The 25102-nt window shown below is 39.8% G+C and overlaps 1 protein-coding gene across 1 annotated transcript in view; it reads left to right on the top strand.

Moving 5' to 3' along the window:
* CSMD1 (CUB and Sushi multiple domains 1) overlaps positions 1–25102 on the top strand; it is a 1790960-nt gene that overhangs the window by 1693618 nt on the left and 72240 nt on the right. Inside the window, exon 48 of the mRNA XM_082374695.1 lies at positions 11457–11642. Coding sequence (XP_082230821.1) covers positions 11457–11642 — 186 coding nt within the window. The remainder of the gene's footprint in view (positions 1–11456; positions 11643–25102) is intronic.

Below are 25102 nucleotides of genomic sequence, written 5' to 3'. Positions count from 1 at the left end.
GCTTCTCCAAAAGCTCTGTCAGCTCATCAGCATGCAGAATATATTGAGTAATTATTTCTACTTTATCGATCTCACTGAAGTGCAGTAATGCTCAAGTTAGATAAAGTTAAAGATGATCAAATTGGAGGGTATTTCTTCTCAGGAAGAGATTCAATGTCATATATGCTATGTCATGAACAAAATGGCCATTTGCCATAACCTAAAATCTATCACAAAGCATGGCTGAGTTCATTTAGAACTTCAACCAAATTAAGTTTGCTTTATAATTGTGTAGATATAACTATCTGAATATATGGCTGAATAATTATATGTTATTAGAGCATGCAGACAAGTTTACTTTCCTGATATGTAGGAAAACATGTAGAAACTGCAGGATTATTCTTCATCTAAACATAGCTCTATTATAAGTAGCTATATTAATGGTTCTAAAGAAAGACTTATTTAAAATACAATCCTACAAATTTCACAGGATCTATATATTTTATCATGAGCAAGTTAACTCTCTTTCCTGAGTATCATGCTGTTGATTTTCTTGCTAAATCATAGTAAATAAATCCTTTTTTTTTCTCCCATTGGGTACTTTCCAAAAGACAATATCAATAATGTTTTTTCTTGAACATGATTGAATAGAATCAAAAGATTCTAAACTTGGAAAGTACTTCAAAAGCTTTCTACCCCAATGAGCTGCAGTTGTAGATAGTATATTGGTTGTGATACATTCATATTAGGATTTGAATTTGGTTCCACCATTTATTAATTATGTGAACTTAGGCAAATTATTTAAGCTCTTTGAGTCATACGTTCCTTTTTCTGCAATAATCTTATCTGACTAGAGAACCAAGAAGATTAACTGAGAAAATGCATGTAGATTGTGTTAGACACAATACCAAACACAATTTCATAGACATGATTATGAGAAAAATAGTCAATTTTTGCTTTACATAATGTATGTCAAGTAGGATTAGATTTTGCTTCTCAGTTTACACAAAATTGAAGGGGTTGGAAAATGATCACATGTGGAATGGAATCAATGTGCTGGCAATCAATAATTTGGAAGATGTCCTTTTTGCTTACCTTTGTCTCATTAGAAACCATTCTGAAGTTTGGGTTAATTTTAATTTAAATGCATCAAAGAAGGCATTTCTTAAAAATAACTACATAGAATTTCAGATAGAGTTCCAGACCATAAATTTTAGATTTATAATTTTCATCAAAATAATATAGTCAATTAAAATATTCAAAATTAAAATATAATATTTAAACTTAATAAGCTTAAGGTGAAAGGTTTCCTTACCCGTTGTTGTTCAAATTATGACCTAAGTAAATCAAAATTTACTTAAAACAAATCTACGTAAATACTGAAATTGTCATGATAATTTTTTAAGAACTTTAAACAGCTACCTTTTATGATATAATTTTTTCCATTTCCTAGAAATAAAGTATTTATTAAGCACTATGATATTTAAGACAGTGGGAAGGGTGAAAAGATGTATAACATGTTCTGTCCTATAAGGATTTTATACCATTAGTAACGTGGGCACCACTCAGGTAAGATGTGCACATATAAGTGGAATAGATGGCAAATGTTCAGCTATAACAGGGTACATGGTGACAAATTCTAAAATTCTTTGCTATGACAGACATCACCAATCTATCACAGAACCCTTTCTTGTTCAGCCTCAGAATCATTTCTAAAAGGAGGTTCTGACTTCCACGTCTATGAACATGGAATAGATATACTTTTCTCTATTTCACCTCCTAAGTACAACAAGTATCCCTGGACATCATATAATATATATATATGAAAACTCCGAAAGGTGGAGAGGTGGTGGTAGAATGGCTTAGGCACCTCAGAACCAAAAGAATGACTCAGTGGTGAGTTCCCTGGGTTCTCTTTTCTACCTCAAATGTTCCTGAATGGATGCTTGAGAAGACAGTCGTTGAAACACCAATGGAAATAGACAAAAATCCCCAATAAAAGCCTGCTCTTCCTGCCAAAAGACCAGGAAAGGGCAGTCAGACAAGACAGAAAATGTTTTGTCAGTTTTGTCAGAGCCCTGCAGAGGCACCTCCTCCCTCTCACAGCCAGGGAAGTAGTGATGTTGACCTGGAGGAGAGTCTGAATTCCCACCCTGCCCAGCAAGGACCCCACCCTCCTGGACTATCACTGCTACCTGGCAGGAAGGAGGTTGAAGCTCCCTTCACCAACTGGAGCAACGTCAGGCAGGGTCTAGCAAAACACAAGATTTAAATAAGAGCCAGAGCCTTATAACGTAATACCCAAAATGCCCAGGTGCTAATGCAAAATCACCTACCATACCAAGAAAGTGGCGGATAACAAACTAAATAGATGAGACAATGGAAGCCAATGCCAGATGACACAGATGCTAGAACTCTCTGGCCAAGATGTTAAAGCAGCCTTCATAGACATGCTTCCATGAGAAGTTATGAGCCTGCAGAATCAACTAGAAAATAGAAAGTCTCAGCAAAGAAATAGAAGATATGAAGAGAAACCAAATGGAATGAGTAGAACTAAAAAATACAACTGAAATTAAAAGCTTGGTAGGTGGACTCAAGAGCTGAATGAAGAAGACAGGGGAAAGTACCAGTGAATTTGAAGATAGAAAAATAAAAATTACACTTTGAACAACAAAAAGAAAATACACTTGGAAACAAAACGAAAGGAAAAAAAGAACTTCAGAGAATGTGAGACTAAAACAAAAGACCTAACGTTTGTGTCATCAGAGTCCCAGAAGGAAAGGAGAAAGCAGGAGAGCCTGAAAAAAACTTGAGGAAAAATGGCTGAGAACTTCTCAAATTTGGCAAAATATGTGGACCTAACAGATTCAAAAAGTTAAGTGAATCCCAAATACCAGAAACTCAAAGGAATGCATACCAAGGCACAAGATAGTCAAACTTCTGAAAACTAAAGGCAAGAAAACAAATCTTGAAAGTATCCAGACAGAAACAATGGATTACCTATAGGAAAATAAGACCTAAATTACAGTAGATTTCCCATCAAAAACGTGGTGGTCAAAAGGAACTAAAACAACATTCTTCAAGTGCTGAAAGGAAAGAACAATCAATCCAGAATTCTATAGTTAGCAAAAATACCCTTCAGGAATGAAGGGGAAATCCAGACATTACCAAATGCTGAAAAACTAAGAGAATTTGTTGCCAGCAGACCTACGTTAGAAGCAAGGCTAAAAGAAATTCTCTAAACACACAACAACAAAAAATATAATAGACTTAGAGCATCAGGAAGGAGAAAAGAACACAAAAGAGCAAAAGTATGGGTAAATACAATGGGCTTTCTCATTTTCTTTTTGAGTATTCTAAATTGTGTTTGACAACAGCAGCAAAAATTATAACATTATCTAATGTAGTTCTCAGTGTATACAGAAAAACATAATTAAAAGATATTATTAATAGGGGAGGATAAAGGGATATAAAAGAATGTAAGATTTCTACACATCCCTCAAACTGGTAAAATATCGACAATAATAGACGAGAAGTTGTGTACATATAGTTAATACCTAAAACAATGACTGAGAAAAGCTATACAAAGAGATATGCCAAAAAATAACTACTGGAGATAAACCAAAATGAAGTTCAAAAAATGTTCAAGTAACCCACAGGAAGGCAGGAAAAGAAAACAGAAACAAAAAATTAAAATGGCAGACATAAGTCTTAACATATTAATAATTACAATAACTGTAAGTGGTCTCAATGCACCAGTTATAAGACAGAGATTAGCAGAGTAGATAAAATGAATGAATGAATGAGTGGATGGATATGGTCATGTTCAAATTATGGGTGAGTCCATTTTCATTTGGTAATGAACTTTATTTAAAGAGCAAAGCACTTTGTAGATTTTAAATTTCTCAAAAAGCACTTTGAGTTTGCCCTTCTTTATACAAATGAGGAAATTGAGGATCAAAGATTTTTAAGGTATATGCTCTGGGTCATACAGATCATAGGTTACAGATTTGGGGCTGAAACTCAAGAACTACTAATCCAAAGATCATTTTTCATAAATTATTAACGGAGAATGTCCCGAGGTTTTGCTTTAAAAGCACGTGTCGTTGTAGAGAGCAGCTTGGGAGGAAGTGCAAGGATCTCCTTGTAACAAAAGCAAAGCTTCCTATTTGAGGGAATATGTATCTTATTTATCAAGGACAGCATTTCTCTTTGTCTGGTGTGCTGGCTTCTTAGGCTGCTTTGTATTTTTCTCTTTACTTTACATCTTAACGAACTGTTACTGTTATTCCTGGTTGTTGTTATTAGTGGCTGCTTTAAAATGGGCTCCCATAGGCTTAGCAGGCCTCCTCTTGCACTTGCAGATCTGCCAGAGTCTCATTTAAATGGGGACAGAATTCTCAGCCAGCGCAGGGTGAGCGGGAAGAAAACCATCCACAACACATCCGTCTTTCCTCAGGCGTTTCCATACCCAGCACAACACCTCCCTGTCCGGGAAGGCGCTTGATGATAAAAACCAAGTGCGTTCCGACTGGAGGCCTTAGCAGCCTTCCAGGGAGCATTTAGGATGGTCTGAACCCTTCATCCTCTGAGACCATACGGCTCGTTAGAGAAGCAGCCTCAAACCCCATCCCAGATCTGTGGATTCAGAATACGCATGTTATCAACATCCCTGGGATTCATACATACTTTAAAGAAACACGGGTACAAATGCTCTTGCTAGAGGTTTGGGATTTACTGCATGGTTAATCCACAACCATATATTTCATGTTTAATTTTAGTACTTTTATTCGGCAATTAACCCATCTGACAGCAGTTAGTACCAAAAAAGTGCGTATTTCTGGAAGACAAAGCTGTAATTTTCTGTTTCAAGAAAGTCGATAGTGAAATGTTACCATCACAGAATATGTGTATATGTTGAACATCCACCCAAGAAGAGGCATCTTGGTGATAATCTGATGCCATGGACACCAGAAGGCACTGCTGAAGCCCTATTGGTATTTATTTCAAAGTTACTAGTAATTTTAAGAAGGCTGTGCCCAAGGTAATACTTACACAGACAGCTGCAGAAACTGCATTCCCATGTCTCTGGGAAGCAGGACTTTACTTCAGATAAATACTTGCTAAGTTTAAAAAAAAAAAAAAAAAAAAAACTCTTCCACCCAGTAATACTACCAATCAGAGTAAGACACACGGAATGAAACCAATCTGCTATCTTGGGCTTAAATAGGCACAGATGAGGGAGGGCATTTGTTGGAAAGACACCAAAAAACTAAGGCAAGGAAGTGAGGGTGAGCCAGCCAGGGGGAGTGGGTACTTAGGGTCAGCTGGCCACACACAGCTCAGTTTTGGGGGGAATGGAGAATTATGGGGACTCAGCAGGAGATTTTGGTTGGCCTTGAAAGCCAAAAAAAGTAGTTTAAGTTTAATGTTATAGGAAATAGGAAACTACTGTATAGTTTTAAAATGAGCATAAAGTTATGAAAACAGTAATGAAGCCTAATCTGGCAGGTATAAAATTGAAAATAGACAATTATAATGGTCTAGGAATCTACTGAAATGCAGTAGAAGATTCTATCTAAATTCAGCAGACATGGGTTTGAGACCTCAGTCTTTGAGTTAGTGAGTGTTAGACTTGGGACAAATAAAAAAAATCTAGCATCTGTATCTTTATCAGTAAGAAAATAGAATAAGGTCTCTTACCTAATAGGCTTGTGGTGAATAATGAATGAAAAAGCATGGTGTGAAAATGATATATAAACTGTAAGTCCTATGTAAAGTAAGATGTAGATATTGTTTCATACATGATTGTATGTACATATGTACATCTCACACATACATACATAGATATATGTACATATACAATACAAACCCACATCATTTATGTATCTTTTAAATCAGTATTTTATAAAATATTTTCACGTGCCTAGTTTTGAATTGAATTATTATACTGTTATTAAACATACACAAACATATTATGCTTATACGTTTGTATTTGAAAATTAAATGCATATAAAACCTGTAAAATTCAAGTTAGAAAATAATTTAACCAGTTGGATGATAATGATTTTTTTAAAAATTATTTATTTATTTATTTACTTATTTATTTTTGGCTGCATTGAGTCTTTGTTGCTGCACGTGGGCTTTCTCTAGTTGCGGCGAGCAGGGGCTACTCTTCGTTGCAGTGCGTGGGCTTCTTATCGCAGTGGCTTCTCTTGCTGCAGAGCACGGGCTCTAGGGCGCGCAGGCTTCAGTGGTTGCAGCGCGTGGGCTCAGTAGTTGTGGCTCATGGGCTCTAGAGCACGGGCTCAGTAGCTGTGGTGCAGGGGCTTAGTTGCTCCACAGCATGTGGGATCTTCCCCGACCAGGACTGAAACCCGTGTCCCCTGCATTGGCAGGCAGATTCTTAACCACTGAGCCACCACGGAAGCCTGATAATGTTTTTCTTAAACTCAATTATTACTTGAAAAGTGATATGTTACTAATGGATACTACTCTGTAGTGTTTGTATGTAGGTATATCCATATACATACATACATACATACATACATATATATATATATATATATATATATATATATATATATACACACACACACACACACATACATACATATATAAAGAATCAACCTTTTTATCATTTTCACCATATGAACAACTATATAGCTTATATTTTTATTACCTGCTGTAAAGTCATTTGGCTTTCACTAGAAGCAGGCCCATGATTTCTATATTATCTGCCTCTGGTATTTTTCTCCTTAGATTATAACAAATTACTTGGCTCCAACATGATTATAAATACAAGAGCAAATGCAGGCCCTGATATATAGTAGAACCCAATAATAGATAGTAATCTAGACAATCTAGAATATTCTCATAATTTTTGACTATATGTGCACATACATATATAAAGGCACACATATATACATATAAGTCTTAATCAGAAATTCTCTTATGCTTGCACTGTATACTTAAGACCCCTCAGCAATTCACAGGCCACCATTTGGGAAACTGGCTTTTTCCTTCCATGCACCTGAGGCAGAGTGTGAGAGAGGGTTGCCGTTTTCTCTTGCAGCTCAGATCCCATTCTGCACCTCTCACCACGTCCTCTTCTTTACCGTGCATTTCATCTGCTGTCCATCCCTCCAGCTCCAGAGCTGATCAGAGGTCCTTCATATGTGGCGATGCTCCTGTCATATTTGATGTTCGGCTCTGTCTTTTTGATTATGATCTGGGTACCTACTGGATTACCTCCTGGATGCCCCATTTCAGACCTTATTACCTACCATGCCTCTTACCTTAACCCAGGCCACAGGAAACCCTGCTTCAGGACACATTCTCTTCCCTGTTTTTTACTATTATGGGTGGCCTTCCTCTGGGTTTGCCCTAGCCCTCCGAGTGGGGTCCAGATAACAGAAAGATAGACCATTTTGAAGTAACGGGGATGCGAACTAGGATACTGGTAATGGGAAATGAGAAAAAAGCAGAGAGTGTGAAGTAAACTTCTAAATATTCAGACAGTGATTGTCAGTCAACCACATGAGAGCAGTAGGAGGAAAGAACCCTCCTACTTCCTGCTGAATCAAAGGATCTCGCTCGACTTACCGAATTACTGGGAGAACGGTTTACTGAGGCAGTCTGTCAGGACAGCTGTGTGAGGGACAGCTACCAACCTAGGATATGCACAAATCTGGCTTGAGGCGTGGGCAGAGCCCAAGTGGAAATTCAGTAGGCAGCTGGTGATAACATGGATGTCAAGATATGAGAATCACAAGTCTAAGGCCATAGTTCAAGCCCAGGAATCACTGAGATTTTGAAGGGAAAACAAAAAAAAAGAAAAAGAAAAACAAAGCAACTGGTGAGGCGTTGGAGCCTGAGGGGCAGCAGAAAGAAGGAGCCATTGTAAGTTGCAGAGAACAAGTATTTGAAAGAAGTACGAAACAATAAGAGAAGTGTTTTAAACTTGCAGAGACAAGAAAAATTGCTCCTTTTATGGCCTTAAATATGAAAAGAAAAAATCCCACATGGATTTTGTACTACTAAAGGAGCCTGCAACAATGGAAATTGGAGTGTCTCTTCCATTTATTTGAAACCAAAATGACAACTCTCTCATGAGATATGTAATGGAAATAAACCAGCTTCCTTCTGATTTGCATTTTGCTCTCTTTTAACAAATATATTAAAAGGAGTTGTTCCTTGTAACTCATATCTTTATTTACAAAAGAAATAAGTATAAATTATGTGTGTGTATAGACGCATGCATATAAAGTTAATATATTGTCATTTACTGAGTGCCTACATGGTGTCAATACAGTGCTAATGGTTTTGTACACATTATTTCATGCAGTCGTCACAATTACCTTTGGGGTGAGTATTATTAACCTGAGAGCAATGAGACAAGTCATTAAGTAACTCAAGTCATGGAGCTGGCTAATGCCAGAGGCTAGAGCTGATTCAGATGTCTGACTTTAAAACCTGTGCACTCAAACAGAAGGTAAATTTCATGATATGAGTATGTGGTCATTAGTCTGGGTTGCCAGACAATATAAAGCTATGTTAGTACAATAAAAAACAAAACAAACAAAAACACAAGAAATTTTACCCCCTTTAGCTATGCCAAAAGTAAGAAAATTCTCCAGGTTTTGAAAGTTGTATACATTTAACTAACTGACATTAAAAAATTATCTAAGGAATATCTGCCATGTAATAGTTATCATTCAGAATTTCTGGAATGAATGAATAGATGAATGAATACTGGATTTTAGCAGAAAACTGCCTTCATCCCATAAGCCTAAATTTATAAGTCTATGAGAATTGTTCCATCTATTCTTCATTGAATCAGAAGTGTAAGAATTCCATTTTTAATAGAGTGCCAACCTCTGTTTTGAGCTCTGCCACATAGCCTGATGTTAGGACACTCTAGGGTCTAAAACCTACAGCTCGAGGCCAAAAAAGATTCCCAGTTGTTGATCAGACAACATGAAGTGGGACCTTCTTAAGTCCTGGGAATCAGGGTTCACTTGTGCAATAAGCTTCCAGATTTAACAGAAGTAGTTATAAAGCTGTTCTGTTTTGGCCTCCTGGGTCTGAATCCTTTCAAGGTAGGGTTTCCTATGTGCTTGTAGAATGAATGTCATCTTTTCCATTTAACCTGCCAGAGAAATGTCATTTCATTTGGTGTTCTCCTCAGATGAGAATTGTAAGGAAGCAGGATGCTGGGCACGCTTCAGTGAGTGGCAGAGAAATTAAGGTTTGCGAGATCGAACAAATGATTATTAGAGCGAAATCTCAGAGAAAATGGTGAGGAGACAAGATATTGGCAATACTCTGAGATCTTGATCGTAAAGGACATTTACTACATTCAGTAATTTGAGCTGAACATTTTGCAAAATACTTAGCAGCCTTCACACTGATACATTGCCTTGGCAAAGCAGCGGCTTTGGAAAGCCAAAGGTTATAATTCAGTTATTTTCAATACTTTGTCCAAAATGATGTCCATATGTCCATGTTTTTTTGTTTTCCATTTGCAAATTTTTATTATGCTTCACACACACCCACTCACACACACACACACACACACACACTCACACACACACACACACTATGTATATTTCAGACGGTTGAAATAGCTGATCATAAATTTAAGCACAAGAGAAATTTTAGAGCTTGGATTTTCCCAGAAGTTTGATTTTTATCAGCACTACATTTTCTTTTACTCCTCTGATAATTTCCCATTGCATTCATTGAAGATTTTGATAAAGAAAAAATAACAAAGACGACAACCAAAAAACTCACACTGAACCACAGGTGGCCTGGGCTCCTGTAGAGCAGAAGGTGGTCTCACTTGGGAATCAGGTCTGTGCTCCGGCCCTAGGTGTTACTTTTTCTTGTTGTTGTTGTTGTTTTTTATAAATTTATTTACTTATCTATTTTTGGCTGCATTGGGTCTTCTTTGCTGCACTCAGGCTTTCTCTAGTTGCGGCGAGCGGGGGCTACTCTTCATTGCGGTGCGCGGGCTTCTCATTATGGTGGCTTCTCTTGTTGTGGAGCATGGGCTCTAGGCGCGCGGGCTTCAGTAGTTGTGGCTTGCGGGATCTAGAGCATAGGCTCAGTAGTTGTGGCTCGCGGGCTCTAGAGTGCAGGCTCAGTAGTTGTGGAGCATGGGCTTAGTTGCTCCACGGCATGTGGGATCTTCCCAGACCAGGGCTCAAACCCATGTCCCCTGCATTGGCAGGCAGGTTCTTAACCACTGCGCCACCAGGGAAGTCCCTGGCCCCAGGTTTTCAACAAAGTCGCTGTGCTAACCCAGGCAAGTCATTTTATCTTTCTCTTCCTCACCTGTAAATTGTATTTTTATGTAAACTCTTTCAACCAGTCCTTCCAGCTTTATCGTACTGTGTGTGTATTCTCATTGTAATCTGTGGGAAAATCTCTAAATAATCTAAATTTAAAACCTATGATGATTTAAAATCCATAATATCTTAGGTTTTGATTGAGTAAAAGAAGATCCTTAATTTAGTGATTGCAGAGCTTCCCTTTGACAAGAGCACCTGAATTGAGAGTGTTATTGGGAATTCCTTCTTATCCCCTTGCATTACTCTGTGTTCCTTACTGTAACCTATTTAACTTGAGAATTGTTTTTGTTTGTTTGTTTGTCTCATAACAGATAAGTCTGGATCAGAGCTAGTAAATTTAAGAAGGAAGTGCTCATATTGACCTCTCCCTCCATCTTACTAGTTTTTAAAAATTTCTTTTTCATTCATACCCCTTTCTTGCCTGACCTTTCACATAAAAGCTAGCCTGCGTATCTCTGTAGGACCAAGCCTTCTGTTCTAAGACCTCCCCTTAATTCCTTAGTTCCGCAGACCTGCTTTCTGACAGATAATTTATAACTAATACATTTTATGACAATGGATGCTTTGATGCTCTTAGCTAAGGTAATATTTACCGTTTAATAGAATTTCCTCGTGCTTTAAGGAAAATGAGTCTTTGGCGAGTTGGTGGACGGGAAGACTTAAGCTGGGGGAGGTTTTTGAGACCTGAGGTGGGTGATTCTTTACTCTGATTCATATGAAGTCTCGAAACCAAGGGGTCAATATGGTGATACATTTGTGATGGTAAAGATATTATTCTATGCTTTCTTTCTAGTATTAAATAAAGTAGAATGCATCACACTGTTCTCTTGACCACGGCCATATGATAAGGCGTGTCCATGTGATTAAACTGCGTGAGAGCCGTCAGACATACCTTCTGGAATAATAAATGTAAAGATACTGTATTTTGACCCATTTTCCATTGTTTCTCATTCACTCTTAAGACCCTTACAACTTTGGAAATGTGCATACTTATGACACACGTGAGAAATGCAAATATCTAACAGTTTTTATACATCTTTGAGATGAAAAATAGAAAAAGAAAAGAAGAAAATTTCATAACGTCTGTCAGAATAACCCTGTGCTTGCTTCATTTCTTTTCAGCTGTGTCCTGTGGAATCCCGGAGTCCCCAGGAAACGGTTCATTCACGGGGAATGAGTTCACGTTGGATAGTAAAGTGACCTATGAATGTAACGAGGGCTTTAAGCTGGACACCGGTCAACAGGCTACAGCTGTGTGTCAAGAAGATGGATTGTGGAGTAACAGGGGGAAGCCCCCAACGTGTAAACGTAAGTGTTCTAACGCTCATGCCCGTCTTTGCAGATTTAAAGAGGAATGGAATGTGCTGCTGAGAACTCTAGGCTCCAAAGTGCGAGATCCTCTCCCACAGCGTGTGAGGGCTCGTCTCTGGCAGTGTGGTCATGTTAACGCCAATTTATTCCATATCAGCCACTCTGACCATTTACCATAAGCTCTGCAGTCTTGAAGGTGAGTCATATGGAATCATGCTGGTTCCATCAGCACCTAGACCATGAAATCTACACAGCAAATCCTGACTGTGCTGCCATTTTCAACTTGGAGGGATGCAATCAAGAGGATATTGAGACATTAAGCACTCTACACAAAACATTAAAACGTAATTCAACATGAGCTTCCTCTGCATCTCCCATCTCACTGTAAGTTCCGTGAGGTTCAAGGCAATGCATGGTCTATTTTTTTATCACCTGCTCTGCATAACACACTGATGCTCAATAAATATATCACTGATTTGTGAAGTGGGGTAAGTTTTCTGGAAAGCTATTTACAGTATATAATAATATTCTTAAAAGGGTCAAAATTTGGGTTCATTCTCAAACTCGTCTTAAAAAATAATAAAGTCCATAACACAGAGCCAAAAAGAACAAAAGTTGACACACACACACACACACACACACACACACACACACACACGTACATGCCCACAGACACAGTTTATACCAAGAGTTTCATTGCTGCTATACAAAACTGCCTCAAATTGGAAATAATCTAACTACCTAGTTTCTAAAAATTGAAAACTATGTAGTATTTCTACATATACAATATTTTTGCTCTTAAGATATTTGCAAAATAGATCTCATGGGCTTCTATTATAATATTAATTTATTGACTTTTTTGTGTATAGTGTTTTGGTCATGTTAAAATTATTTGAACATTTTAGGTATGAACATATAATTGTTTACAAAAAATAACCGACTTTCCTCCATACTTTTTATTTTCCTTGCCGTCATTTTAATCTATTTTTTTCTTTTTTGCAAATAATTATTGCATTCCTGAGAGTCAGTAAGGCACTGTTGAGACAATCCCTACCCCTCAACTCCTGGCAACCACTAATCTTTTTACTGTCTCTATAGTTTTGCCTTTTCCAGACTGTCGTATAGTTAGAATCACACAGTAGCCTTTTCAGATTGGCTTCTTTCACTTAGTAATATGCATTTAAGGTTTTGTCATGTCTTTTCATGGCCTGATAGCTCATTTATTTTTTAGCTGAATAATATTCCATTGTCATATGAACCACCGTTTGTATCCATTTACCTGCTGAGTGACATCTTGGTTGCTTCAGAGTTTTGGCAGTTATGAATAAAGCTGCTGTAAACATCTGTGTATAGGTTTTTGTGGACATAAGTTTTCAAATCCTTTCGGTAAATACCAAGGAGCATGATTGCTGGATTATATGACAAGAGTATGTTTAGTTTTGTGAGAAACTGCCAAACCGTCTTCCAACGGGGCTGCACCTCCTGCATCCCCACGAGCAGTGAGTGATGAGAGTTCCCGTTGCTCCACATCTTCACCAGCATTTGCTGTTGTCAGTGCTCTGGATTTTGGTCCTTCTCATAGATGTGTAGTGGTATCTCCTTGTTTTAGTTTGCATTTCCCTAGTGACATTTGATGTGGAACATCTTTTCATATGCTTATTTACCATCTGGAGCCTGGTCTCCAGAATTCCAAAGCAGGTGGTTTACATCGGCCAATAAGTGGATTGGCGTCATAGAAATTCAACACAAGGGTTAACTATGTGACAATTATGAGAAAACAGAAGCACAGCATAGCTTTTTAAGTCCTGATTTGAGGGTAGAGAAAGAGAGGAGCAGAGTTTCAGAGAGAGGGAAGCAGACAACGTGTCTTGGATTCCACCAGTAAAGTGTGTGAGGTGTCTCTCCTCTGGGCACAGGGCGACCAGGGAGTTGCTCTTAGCGGGAGGACTGCACACGCCCTAACTCATCCCTGCTCTGCCAGGACATCCGCCTGGTCATCTGCACGGGGCCTTAGACAGATGGCCTGATGTAAACACTGTGGGGAGAGGTGACAGACACAGAGGAAGTAACGAGTGTGCCTGGACGGGGGTCAGTCTTTATGGAGGAGACGGCGCTGCCACAGAGACTGAGCTTGGTCTGGTGGGATGAAAGCGATAATCAGAACCACCTTTCTGAGCGGTAACTCTAAACATTTGTCTGTGTTACATCATTCAATGATAATAGTAGTCCTCTGAAGAAGGTATTGTTTTCTTCATCTTACTGACTTAATACAAAGTAAGTAACTGAGATATACAAAATTCACAATTTGCAACCAAATACATTTGATTGGTCACGTCATAAAAGCATCTGGAGAAGTGTTTGGTTATAGCCCAAGTGCCCTGTTGGAGGTCCCCTGCTGCCACCGGTAAAGCTGTGCGGTGATCGTTTGGTTGGGTCCCAGTGCTTTGGGCGTCGTGAAAGCGCAGTGGTTGTGACGTTGCCAGGACCTGCCTAGGGGTGCGCTGCACTGTGGTGGAGCGTGAGCCAAGGCTCTGCATTCCACTAGCCCACAAAGAGGTAGTTTAAGTATTAAAGAGATTTCATGGTCAGTGGGGTTAGTGTGAGGAGAGAGTATATGAGAGTCCCCGCAGCTCTGAGAAATGCCAGAGACTGGGGCAAAAGAGAACACAGAGGAGAGCACGGGAGCAGAAGCCAGGCTGTGCGTCTGGGGGCGCTCTGGGCTACCCACATCCCGGCGGGGGATGGAGCTCAGGACAGCAGTCTGGACACTCCCTCAGCCCCTCCTCACTGCCTCTCCTCCTCCCGTCCCACTTCCATGCACGCCAAGTCACCTCCACCCACACCCGTGAAGTGACCCCCATTCATCTCCCTCCACAATCTCCTCTCACACAGCAGCCGACTCATCTTTAAGCATATGGAAATCACAACATGACACTTCGCTGCCTAAATCCTCCCAAGAGTTCTCATGGTGATAAAGATAAAATTCGCAAACTCTTTATTTTGAACTCACTTCTCCAAAAGGCAGATATTATGGAGAGTCCACCTGGGAACGTGACCCAGCTTGTGGATGAGTCTGGTGCTCACACCATATGGATGAGAGCTCATGTAAGACTAGTCTTGGACCCCTGTATCTTCCAGGCTGGATTCCCAAAGCCTTAACACAAATTAACCCATTTAATCCTTACGAGGAATGCAGTTGTGGTATCACATCACTTAGTTGCAAACCAGGAAGAGAGGTGTTAAGGTGGCCAGACTCACAGACAGAGTCACCAAGTCAGGATTTGGTTCCAGGAAACCCGAGCAGAGAGCCCTTTTCCTAATCTCTATGCTGTTCTGCCTCTTGGAATTGATTTCTCTCATGATCTGTAAGTCTTATATGTTATAAAACTGAGACCAGAGACAGAAAAAAAAAGGTGCATCTTTAATCCAGCATGTAATTCATTCCAAAAAGTATTCAATAGCTGATGGTAGGGGAGGGGGTCACCTTTTGTTTGAGGATTGTAGCAGAACCAAATGATTTCAAAGACAATGTATATTTATGTCTAAAATTTTCTGGAAAAATCAGGAATGAGAGGCCTTTGTCAGTTCAAAGGCAAATGTTACATCAATTAAGAGCACTACTTCATGTTTACAAAAAGCATAATATTATAGCATGTAAGGTGGATTAATTTATACATATATTTGATTTTTTTCTGTTTTAAATGCACATCTAGATGTACAAGAGCTTTAAAGTTATAGTGAAAAAAATTAAATAACAAAATTGCTTTTTACATACAAATGAGGTTCCCAGTCTGAGAAATTTATAGTATATTCAGTTAAATGATTGTTAAATGGGAAAAATCAATTTACATTTTAAAACCTTTTTTGATACTGACTGCTACTTGTTCAGTAGGACAGGAAAATATAACATTTATAATAAAATGGGAAATCGACCTTAAATTTTCTGAGTATCATCTTAAACTTTCAAATATTTTCCCCATTGTTTATTAGACTTTATAAAAGGAAGAAATGGACAGTTCATTAAAATTCCCTGGTGTTCAAAGCCTGGAAAAATCCATTTAATTTTTTGAGGGGGAGTTGTTTTTTTCACTTAATTTAAATTAAAGAAATTGAGCCGAGTAAGCATAAAACTTTACCTCTGAGTCAAAAAATTTGGTTACTATTAAATTCTCAGATGTATATTTCCCAAAGGCCAATTCCTATGTTGGTATGACAGTTTTATAAGTTTCTTTACCAACTGAATAATATGTAGATCAGTACACTGAACCTCAAGAGATAAGAAACACTTCAGCTTTGATAAGTAGTAAATGTAAATGGTAAATAAACTTAGCTCATTTCACCCTTGGGTTTACTAAAATGAAGGTTGTAATAAATAACTGTTTCAGTTTGCATATGGCCCACAGTCATACAAATCTCCAAGGCAGATGTTTGAGCCTCATTTCTTTTCATTTTAATTATTTACTGAGACTGGATTTGGATCATTGAAGATATGATTCATGCTAGAGCCATAATAAAGCAAGGGAGAGTTATTGGTACGAATGTCCCAGGTCTACTAGTTGGACAAATGATGAGTAGATATGTATCACGTCCTCTGCATTCAGGAGAAAAGAAAACCATTAAGATTACCTTCCAACAACAAACAAAATCAACGTTGAAATCCCAATACGTAGAGGCTTTTTTCTTTTTCAGTTAAAGGTATTAGAGAAGCAAGTTTGTCATTAATAATTTATTAAGGACCTACTATGCCCTGGGCTCCATGGGTACTTTTAAGTGATTAAATGCAATGTGTATACATTTCAGGAAAGAAGGAGCAAGTTAAAATAATATGAAATAGGTTTATATAACCTGTAAATAGCCCAATCATAGAACATCTAAGATTGCACATAAATTATCTATTTACACATATGTACGTCTGTACTCATCTACATGTAATATATTTATACATATAATCATATATAATACACATGTACATGTGCATACATATATAAGTAAATTATACACATACATATTTTTATATGTGCATGCATATATGTGTGTTTGTATTATAATATTATAAAAATGTTGGGGATATATATTTGTCCCCTTAGTCCCTCAAAAAGTGGCCTTACGGTACTTACGTTTCTTTATTAACTATTTCTGTGTTCATGGTATAGTTCAGGTTATTCTTTTCATTTAACACCTGGACCAGCGTCGTTTCATCGTAAATCATATTGTTAAACCACAGTGTTACGGGCCCAGTTATGCACCAGCGTTGTTGAGTTTCTCTCTGTGCCAGGCATTGTGCAGAGCATTTCACGTGGGTTCCACCTTTGAGTCCCTGTAACAAACTTGAAGCACTGTCATTATTGCCATCCCGTAGGTGGGAGCTACTGACCAGAGGCGTGAGTGACCACCCAGGGCTGCAGGGAGGCCCATGCCAGAGTCAGGCCCTCTGCTGCCGGCCCCGTGGTGCTTGACCACTGTGTCCTGCACGTGCAACTGCTGTAAAGGGTCCTTCTTGCCTGTACCGTGCGTTGACAAGAGATTTCAGTTAAGATGTTAGCAAAGCTGATGAAGGAAGGCCAGGCCACCCCGATCTAAATGCATAGTCATCGTGCAAACTACAAATGCATTTCTGAAAGTATATATTAAAGCTCAAAAATAAGTGTGAGATGTGAGACACTTACCTCTGTCTTCCAAGGCTGCGATCAGCTATGAAAATACAGCCCAGACCAAAGGGTGGTTTAATTCCTCAGCCGGCAAGACGGGCGGGTGACCCAAGGGGAAGTGCCCCTCTGCGCCGTCCAGCCCTGTCCCCAGCCTGCTGAGATCTGCCCCTGTGCCCGGGGAACGGAGTGGGCAGCTGGATGCCCACCCACCCCGGGGTCAGGCGTTCATGGGTTCCGGGTGCCGCACGAGCCCCACGAAGCGGTGAGCGGCTTGGTGAGCGCTGGCCGGGTCCACCTCCTGGCCGTCCGAGGCAGCATTTTGCAGGGTGGGCTTGTGCTGCTCTGCACAGGGTGAGGACTCGGCCTGCCAGCGGAGGCCGCTTTCTGGGAGCATCAGACGGTGACAAACCTCACTGTTGTATGTTCTGTGGGGACAAAGTGTTTTAAGGCTGTAGATCACAATTGTGCAAACTTTTTACGTCTTTTGGGATTGTAGTGCTTTGGGGGAGTTAAGCTATTTAAAGGACCCAGATTCTGTCATTTCAGATGTGTTTTTGGCCCATTATTTTCAGGGCCAACTATATAATCTTTCCGTCTCTTTTATTTTATTTCACTTCCAAAGATTGAACACGAGTTCGTCCAGCTTTTTGTATTTTAGTTAGAATTGTGAACTGAGGGCTCCCCTTGGCTCCCTGATAAATATGAGGAAGTGAAGTTTGAACAGAACACTTGAAGAACGGTAAATACAGGGTTTGTAGTACTGAGGTTCTTTACGGCCCCTAAGCACAGGACTGTGTGAGTTACCCCTCTCCACGTTTAATCTCTAACAGATGTAAGCTGCTCAAGGGTAGGCGTAACTCTGGTTCATGGGTGGAACTTTATAAATATTTGTAGACTGAAAGAATGAATGAATGAGTGAGACTCTCTGTAACGTGGTCTGACGTTACTTAATTTTCTCTCCCTCTTTTCCTTGTTGATTCTTCTTGCCAAGCACCTGACAGCTGCTCAGTGCAGGGCCGTGGTCTCTGGGGACAAGAGCTGCGTGGAGGCCCCTCCTCTTTAAGACCCCTTGGAAGACCATTTATTATTAGTTTGAACGAAGACATAATGAACTAAAGCTACTTGCAGTGAACTTAGTTCCGAAAACGCACCCAAGTCAGAAAGGCAAGATCACTGTGGGATGCCCTCTCTCATTCTCTTTCTACAGACACACACACACTCGGATTGGAAGTACTGTTTTCATCCTTTCCAGGGCTTGGTTTAGACTCATTTTGTGTAATTATAAAATCAGCCAAATTATGTAATTTTAGAAATAGATTTCTTATGGAACCTAGATTATAGAATTTGCAAAAAAATTCTGAACAACATTTGCCACTTAGTATCACTAAGTGGATGAGGTTACTTCAATATGGGTCTTGTTTTCTTGTTGAAATGAGGTTTCATGGCTGGTGTTTAGGCTTCAGTTCGCTATTTCAATGTCCCGTGGTCTGACTCTGATAGTGTATATTTATTGTCTGACCACAGTAGCAAAATGACAAGGAGCCCAGGGCAGAAAAATATGTCCAATCTCATAAGGGCTTGGAAACTTCACAAGTGGAAAAGGTAGTCATCACAAGAATAAGTAGAAATCTGGAAATTCCAGGACGCTGAGAATATAAGTGTTACGAGAGTCTAGGTTCAGTCAAGAATCTTGGAGGAGAAGGAACCAGGAGTTCTAAAGGCTCCTGGCTTTTTAAGTCTGTGCCTCTGAAATGCTGATGTCTCTCAGGTGAGCCTGTAAGTTACACCCTAGAAGTTTACTTCAAACTCTATCCATCCACCTACTCTTATTCTAAGTAACTCATAGCTAATCATGCTAATCATTTGGCTAAGCTCTGAGGTAAAAACATTCATTTAAAAAGAATGTTTAGCTTTAAGAATTCCAGGATCTCAACCCAGCCTGATCTCAACGGAGCCTCTGTGGAAGCATTTCCTCACAGGGAATGCTTGCTGAAGTTAGATGGCATGGAGTGCATTTAAGTCAGCACGGTACCCTGGGTTTCCCCACTTCATGCTCCTTATTTACCGGAGCCAAAGCAGCTTGTTCTTCTGCTTCTGATGCACCAGAACTAAGGCTAGCTGTGCCCTTCCGCAGCCAGTGATACAGATGTTAATGGCACACTGAAAGCTCCACTAGGTTGTGAATGCAAGTAGTTCTGAGGCTGGCTAAATCATTTTACTCCAATGGCGTCAGATCATAATTTTATCAATCTAGTTAAATGTGCTTGAACTAAACTTGGTGATAAAAAGCACTTACCCACATTGAGTGTGATGGGGGAATATCTGCATTACAAAGAAAAGACAATTGCATCCCTGCATCTTGGGGCTGATTAGAATATCACAGAAGATTTATGAGCAGTATCTGTAATTTATGAGAGGGGAGGCCAAAGGGCTTTATTTATGGTGGCAATGCTGTCATTGTCTGAATATCTTATACAAAACAACCGTTAGCCTGTCTGGTTCGCTACTGACGGGATGACTCTAATAAATCTGGATCACTCACGGGAAAATGAAAAGCCAACCTCTCTCAAGTAAAATGTGAAATACTTTGTGTTGTCTTTGAAACATTCACAAGATAGAGAAACTGCATCCTTTCTGCACAGAAACTTTATTGTCTGTGCTTTCAGTAGGTCTGATTTGAGGAGGAGTATTTAGGGATTTTTAATACAAAACTGCGTCACCCGTGTCAGCCCTTAATTCTGTTAACCATGTGACTTGGGAGTGGTCGTCCGCACATCTTCTCTTGAATTTTCTGAAATAGAAGAAAATTATTCCAGAAGAGTTGTTTTTGTTTTTTTTTTTAAGGTGATAGAAGATAATCTATATTTCTGTTTTAAGAAAGGAAGGAATGTGAGGTAAACCGGCAGGTGGACCACTCTCTATCAACTCGGTTAAACCTGCTTGTTATGGAGAGCATTTAATTTCACTGCCCTGGACCTGGCAATTGATTCACTTATAACTGTCATAAGTACTGGTCTATAACATTTATGTAAACAAAATGCTTTCTTTTGCTACATTTTCCAGATGGACCAATATTCTAAAACATTCTTTAAGAATTGTCATTATGTATATATTGGTGTGCCCAGAGTTCTCACTGATTTCATTGGTGCCAGTTGTTTTAGTCATGCACAGAATAAGTGCGGTTGTCAAGCTGCGGAGGAAATGGCAGCCTCAGAGATGCACAGGTCGGGGTTCTAACCGTGGGGGGCGCCCAGCTTACTGGCTGCTCCATGAAATACAAGTAACAGGACCGCCCATGCTCTCTCTCCCCATATTGTTGTGAGGGTCACTCAGTGTAAAATTACATATACATTTATACATGCAATGTGAAAAGGGTGTTTATTTTTATTTTTTTATAAATTTATTTATGTATTTATTTTTGGCTGTGTTGGGTCTTCATTGCGGTGCGCGGGCTTCTCATTGCGGTGGCTTCTCTTGTTGCGGAGCACGGGCTCTAGGCGCACGGGCTTCAGTAGTTGTGGCTCACGGGCTCAGCTGCTCCGCGGCACGTGGGATCTTCCCGGACCAGAGCTCGAACCCGTGTCCCCTGCATTGGCAGGCAGATTCTTAACCACCGTGCCACCAGGGAAGTCCCAGGGTGTTTATTTTTGAAAACACTAAACAAATACAAGTCGGTGGAAGCAGCAGTACTAGTAGCCACCCGTGACTTCAGGCAACTGGGCAGGTGCACGGGGAAAACCCCGAATTGTAGTGTGAGAGGTTTTTGTTAGGAAGAATGAAGTGTTTTCTCTAAACTGTCAGCGCAGTGGCATGCAGGGTGCTTTGCTGCCTCTGACTGTAACTCAGCTTTGCCTTTGTGAGTCCTGAGGGAGGCGCACACGATCACTGCGGCTGCGTCTGAGGGGCAGGGCCGGCCCTGGACAGAGCAAGAGCCCTGCAGATGCAGCTTCCAGGGCCCTGCCCCCTCCCCGGCGGCCCCCGCGCATTCCCGTCTTCCTCCTGTGATGACCCCCTTGAATCTCTGCTCTGGTTCTCGCTCAGCCTCATGTAGTCTATCATTCCACTCCTTTTTCAGGTTTGCCTTATTCTGTTATGTCTGATGTCATGAAATGAAAATGTCTCTATCAAGTAAAATATTCAGTTCTATGTACACACTCATCGCAGCTCCCTAAGTGTGGTATATACCTGCTTTCCTCCTACAGCCTGGGTTTTTGTTCTCTTTTCTTTTTTTTTCCCCTCAAAGTATTGATGTTGTGGGAAGAAATTTTAAAAAATAAGAATCCAACAGAAGCACTCCAGTTTTCCTAAATAATCCCCTGTTAAACTTGTATGCACTGATTTATGTAATCTTTTATATTTATGTGTTGTATTTATATAATCAATATAGATATATAGATACATAATTTGTATGTGTATATGTATGTGTGTTTATATATGTGTGTGTAGGTACATAGGTGTGTGATGTGTGCATATACATATATTTTTGTGTCACAGGCAGCAGATTGTTTCACTGGCATTTAGTTTAACTGTTTCAAGTTTTGTTCTGAAAAAAATGTTTTTCAACTTTCACTTTTTTCCAGCCTATTTTTTAAAATTTATTTTTTAGTTTTAAAATGTATTATTCGTTTTTGAAATACAATGCTCTCTGTGGTCATCAGGCCATCACTTGATTGGTTTTGCTCTGGCCATTAATAATGTGTAGAAAACCTGGAAACTACAGAAAAGAGTAAAAAAAGGAAGAAGAAGGCATCTGTAGTCTCACTGGCCACAGACACCCCATCAACCCTCCTCACGTGCTTCCCTCTTGTTTTCCTTTCGCCACTGAGGTCTGAAGCCCACGTTCCAGGGAATCCCGGGATTCTGTCCTCGTGTGTGTGTGTGTGCGCGTGTGTATGGGGTCCTGGTGCATGTACCATGCTTTCTCCCGCTCACATACATGCACAGCAGAAGCCACAGTCCTCTGGGCTCATACGGGGCTTCTGCCCGAGAGCATCCTTTCAGAGAAAGCCTTCACTGTGAGCATGTTGAGTCTCTCATTGATCCAGTCAAGAACAGTTGGCTGTAATATATGACTTAAGATTGAGTGTGTGACATACTGGAGGAAGGAAGGGTGCTCCCCCGAAAGAGAGCTGGGTGCGGGAAGCAGGGGGCACCCGGCAGTGCACCTGGTGGAACAGGTGTGGAGGGGAGAGTCACAGCAGTTGTGTCTTGGCAGGTGGCAGAGGCTAGACTCTCCAGAGCCTTGTCTACAGTGACCGCAAACCGGGGAAGCGTAACCCTAAGGTATGCAAGTTGTTTCCAGGATCTGTCAGAGGGGAAAGTGAAAGGAGACCTATTTCCAAACCCTAAACCTCCATATTCACTCTTCCTTCAGATCCAGCTGCCAGAGCAGACTCTCCAGCACAGGGCGTGCCTCCTCTCAATCCTTCTCAAACTTCTTCACAAAGAGAGGCCTGACTCACAAACAACGCATTTCCACAGTGCACCTGACACCTGGTTTTATTATACAGGCACAGGCTTTAAAGTGGGGTGGTGTTGGTCCAAGGGAAAACAGACCAATGGCAGAGAACACAGAGCCCACGACAATATTGGTTGATATTTTGACAAAGGTGACACTGCAGTCCAATGAGGGAAAAGACAGAGATCTTTTCAGTAAATGGCTCAATTGGATATTCATATGGGAAAGTGAATCTGGATCCCCGCCCCACAGCACAGGCAAAATCAAGGCAAGATGATGATAGGCTAAAGGTGAAAGGTGGAACATAAAGCTTCTATGAAAATACAGCTTCCACTTTTCCACCAGCCCACCTGCATGAGCCTGGGTCAGGTAAAGACTTTGCAAGCTCACAAAAAAACCTGATAACAGAGGAAAAAGTAGATATATTGGACTACATTAAGTTTCAGTACTTTTATTCTTCAAAACGTATGTTTAAGAGCCTGATAAAGGCAAACTTAAAAAGGGTAAAGATATTTGAAGAATGTGTATCAAACAAAGATTGTTTAAAGAGTTCCAGTGAGAAAAATGCAGAATATTAAATAGATGCCACTACATCCCACATCAGAATGTATAACTTTATAAAATAAAAAGACAGGAGACCTGGCATCAACAGAAATGTTAAGTCACTGGAACTCTAATACATTGCTGGTAAAGGTGGTAAGTTGACATATTCTCTTTGGGAAAACGTTTGGTAGCGTGTCCTAAAGCTGAAAATATCTTATGAGCCAGTAGTTCCTCCCTAGAAATATACCTACAGGTTTGCGTAAGGATATTCATCTAAGGACATGCTCAGAGCTGCAGTTTGTAAAAGCCAAAAGTGTGAGACAACCCCAATGGCCATCAGTAAGGAATGGATACATTGATCGTATATATTTATACAATGGATCATAATGTAGAAATACAAATAAGCACTCTAGCTCCATGGCTTAACATGGGTTAATTTCAAAAGCATAATACTGAAGTCAGAAGTAAAAGAGCACGTGACTCCACTCACATGGGGTTCAAAACAGGTCCCACCATCTATAGCGTTTAGACGGTCCTTAATGTCATTAGAAGTTGGTTCACGTCCGTGCTCCCCTTGACTGAAGTGTGCGTGCTGGGGAGGTGAGGGGGTGTGCCTGGTGGCGAGAGTGTGTGTGCAGTTCTAGTTCTCGATGTGGTTGCTGGTCAGGTGGGGGTGTGTTTATTACATAAAAGTGTACTTAACTGTATAATATCAATTTGTGCGCTTTCTGTTTACATGTTTCAATACAAATTTACCTGAATATCTTAAAAAAAAGGAAGAAACCAACAACACCAACAAAACCAGAAAACAAAAATAAGCAACACAAAAACCTCCAGAGCACCAAATCGAGGAAGGAGTCCCAAGCACTGGTGCAGGTGTAGACAAAGCCAGTGGCTTTCTGTTTACAGGTCTAGTGGATTCTAACTCCTCGTTTCCGATACAATTTAAACAGTTTCTATCAAGCGATTTTTGATAGTGGTGATATTTGGTGTATAACTAAGTATGAGTGAGAGATATCGCTGTAACAAAACAATTTCCCTTACCATTTCCTTGTTTATGTTAACTTTCTTAACATAAATAAAATATCTGTAATAAAAATCTATAAAAAGTAAAAAATAGTAATAAAATCAATACTAAACCTAGTGTCTTTCTAATAATCAGTAATGCATGTCATTCATTAACTGGTGTATTCCCAAAGAAATGCTACTTTTTGTGCTTAAAATAGATGAAAAATTATTGTATTGTTAATTTAATCAATCACACATTGATAATAAAATGACAGTACAATTTGCTACTGATAAATATAATAGGATTATTCATAAAGGAGTTTAAACATAAAACATATTAGAATAAGTTTCTGTGGGAATTCTAGAATGGACAGTTCAAGGAGAACACAGAATGGAACCAATTTTATGGGTAGTCATGTATTTCTATTGAATGAATATTCAAAAATATAATATCAAATGGCTGTGGTATTATTCTCTTGGATCTGAGTAAAAGTGATGTTTTTCTTTAAGGTATAAATATTTACCATACTTTGCATATTGTACCGTCAATTTATCCGAGCTTCTGAGGGAAACTTTTGGGTTTTTAATGAAGAAGTGGAAGGAGATTAATATTTTTATGAAATTCCTTTAAGGACATGCAAGTGGAGTTAAAAGCTCGACTTGCAGGTGTGGGGAGGCAGCTGGAGGAGGAGGGGGTGAGGAGGGAACGCAGTGACTCAGGGTGGGGGGGGTGAGCACATGAGAACAGTTTTCAGGTTCTGACTTGGGGGGCTGGACTGCCCCCCAGAGTGCAGTCAGGA

Source organism: Balaenoptera borealis (assembly GCF_965194805.1).
Source record: "Balaenoptera borealis genome assembly, chromosome: 21".
NCBI lineage: Eukaryota > Metazoa > Chordata > Mammalia > Artiodactyla > Balaenopteridae > Balaenoptera > Balaenoptera borealis.
The sequence above is the reverse complement of the archived record's forward strand: the minus strand, read 5'-3'. Positions and strand labels throughout refer to the sequence as shown.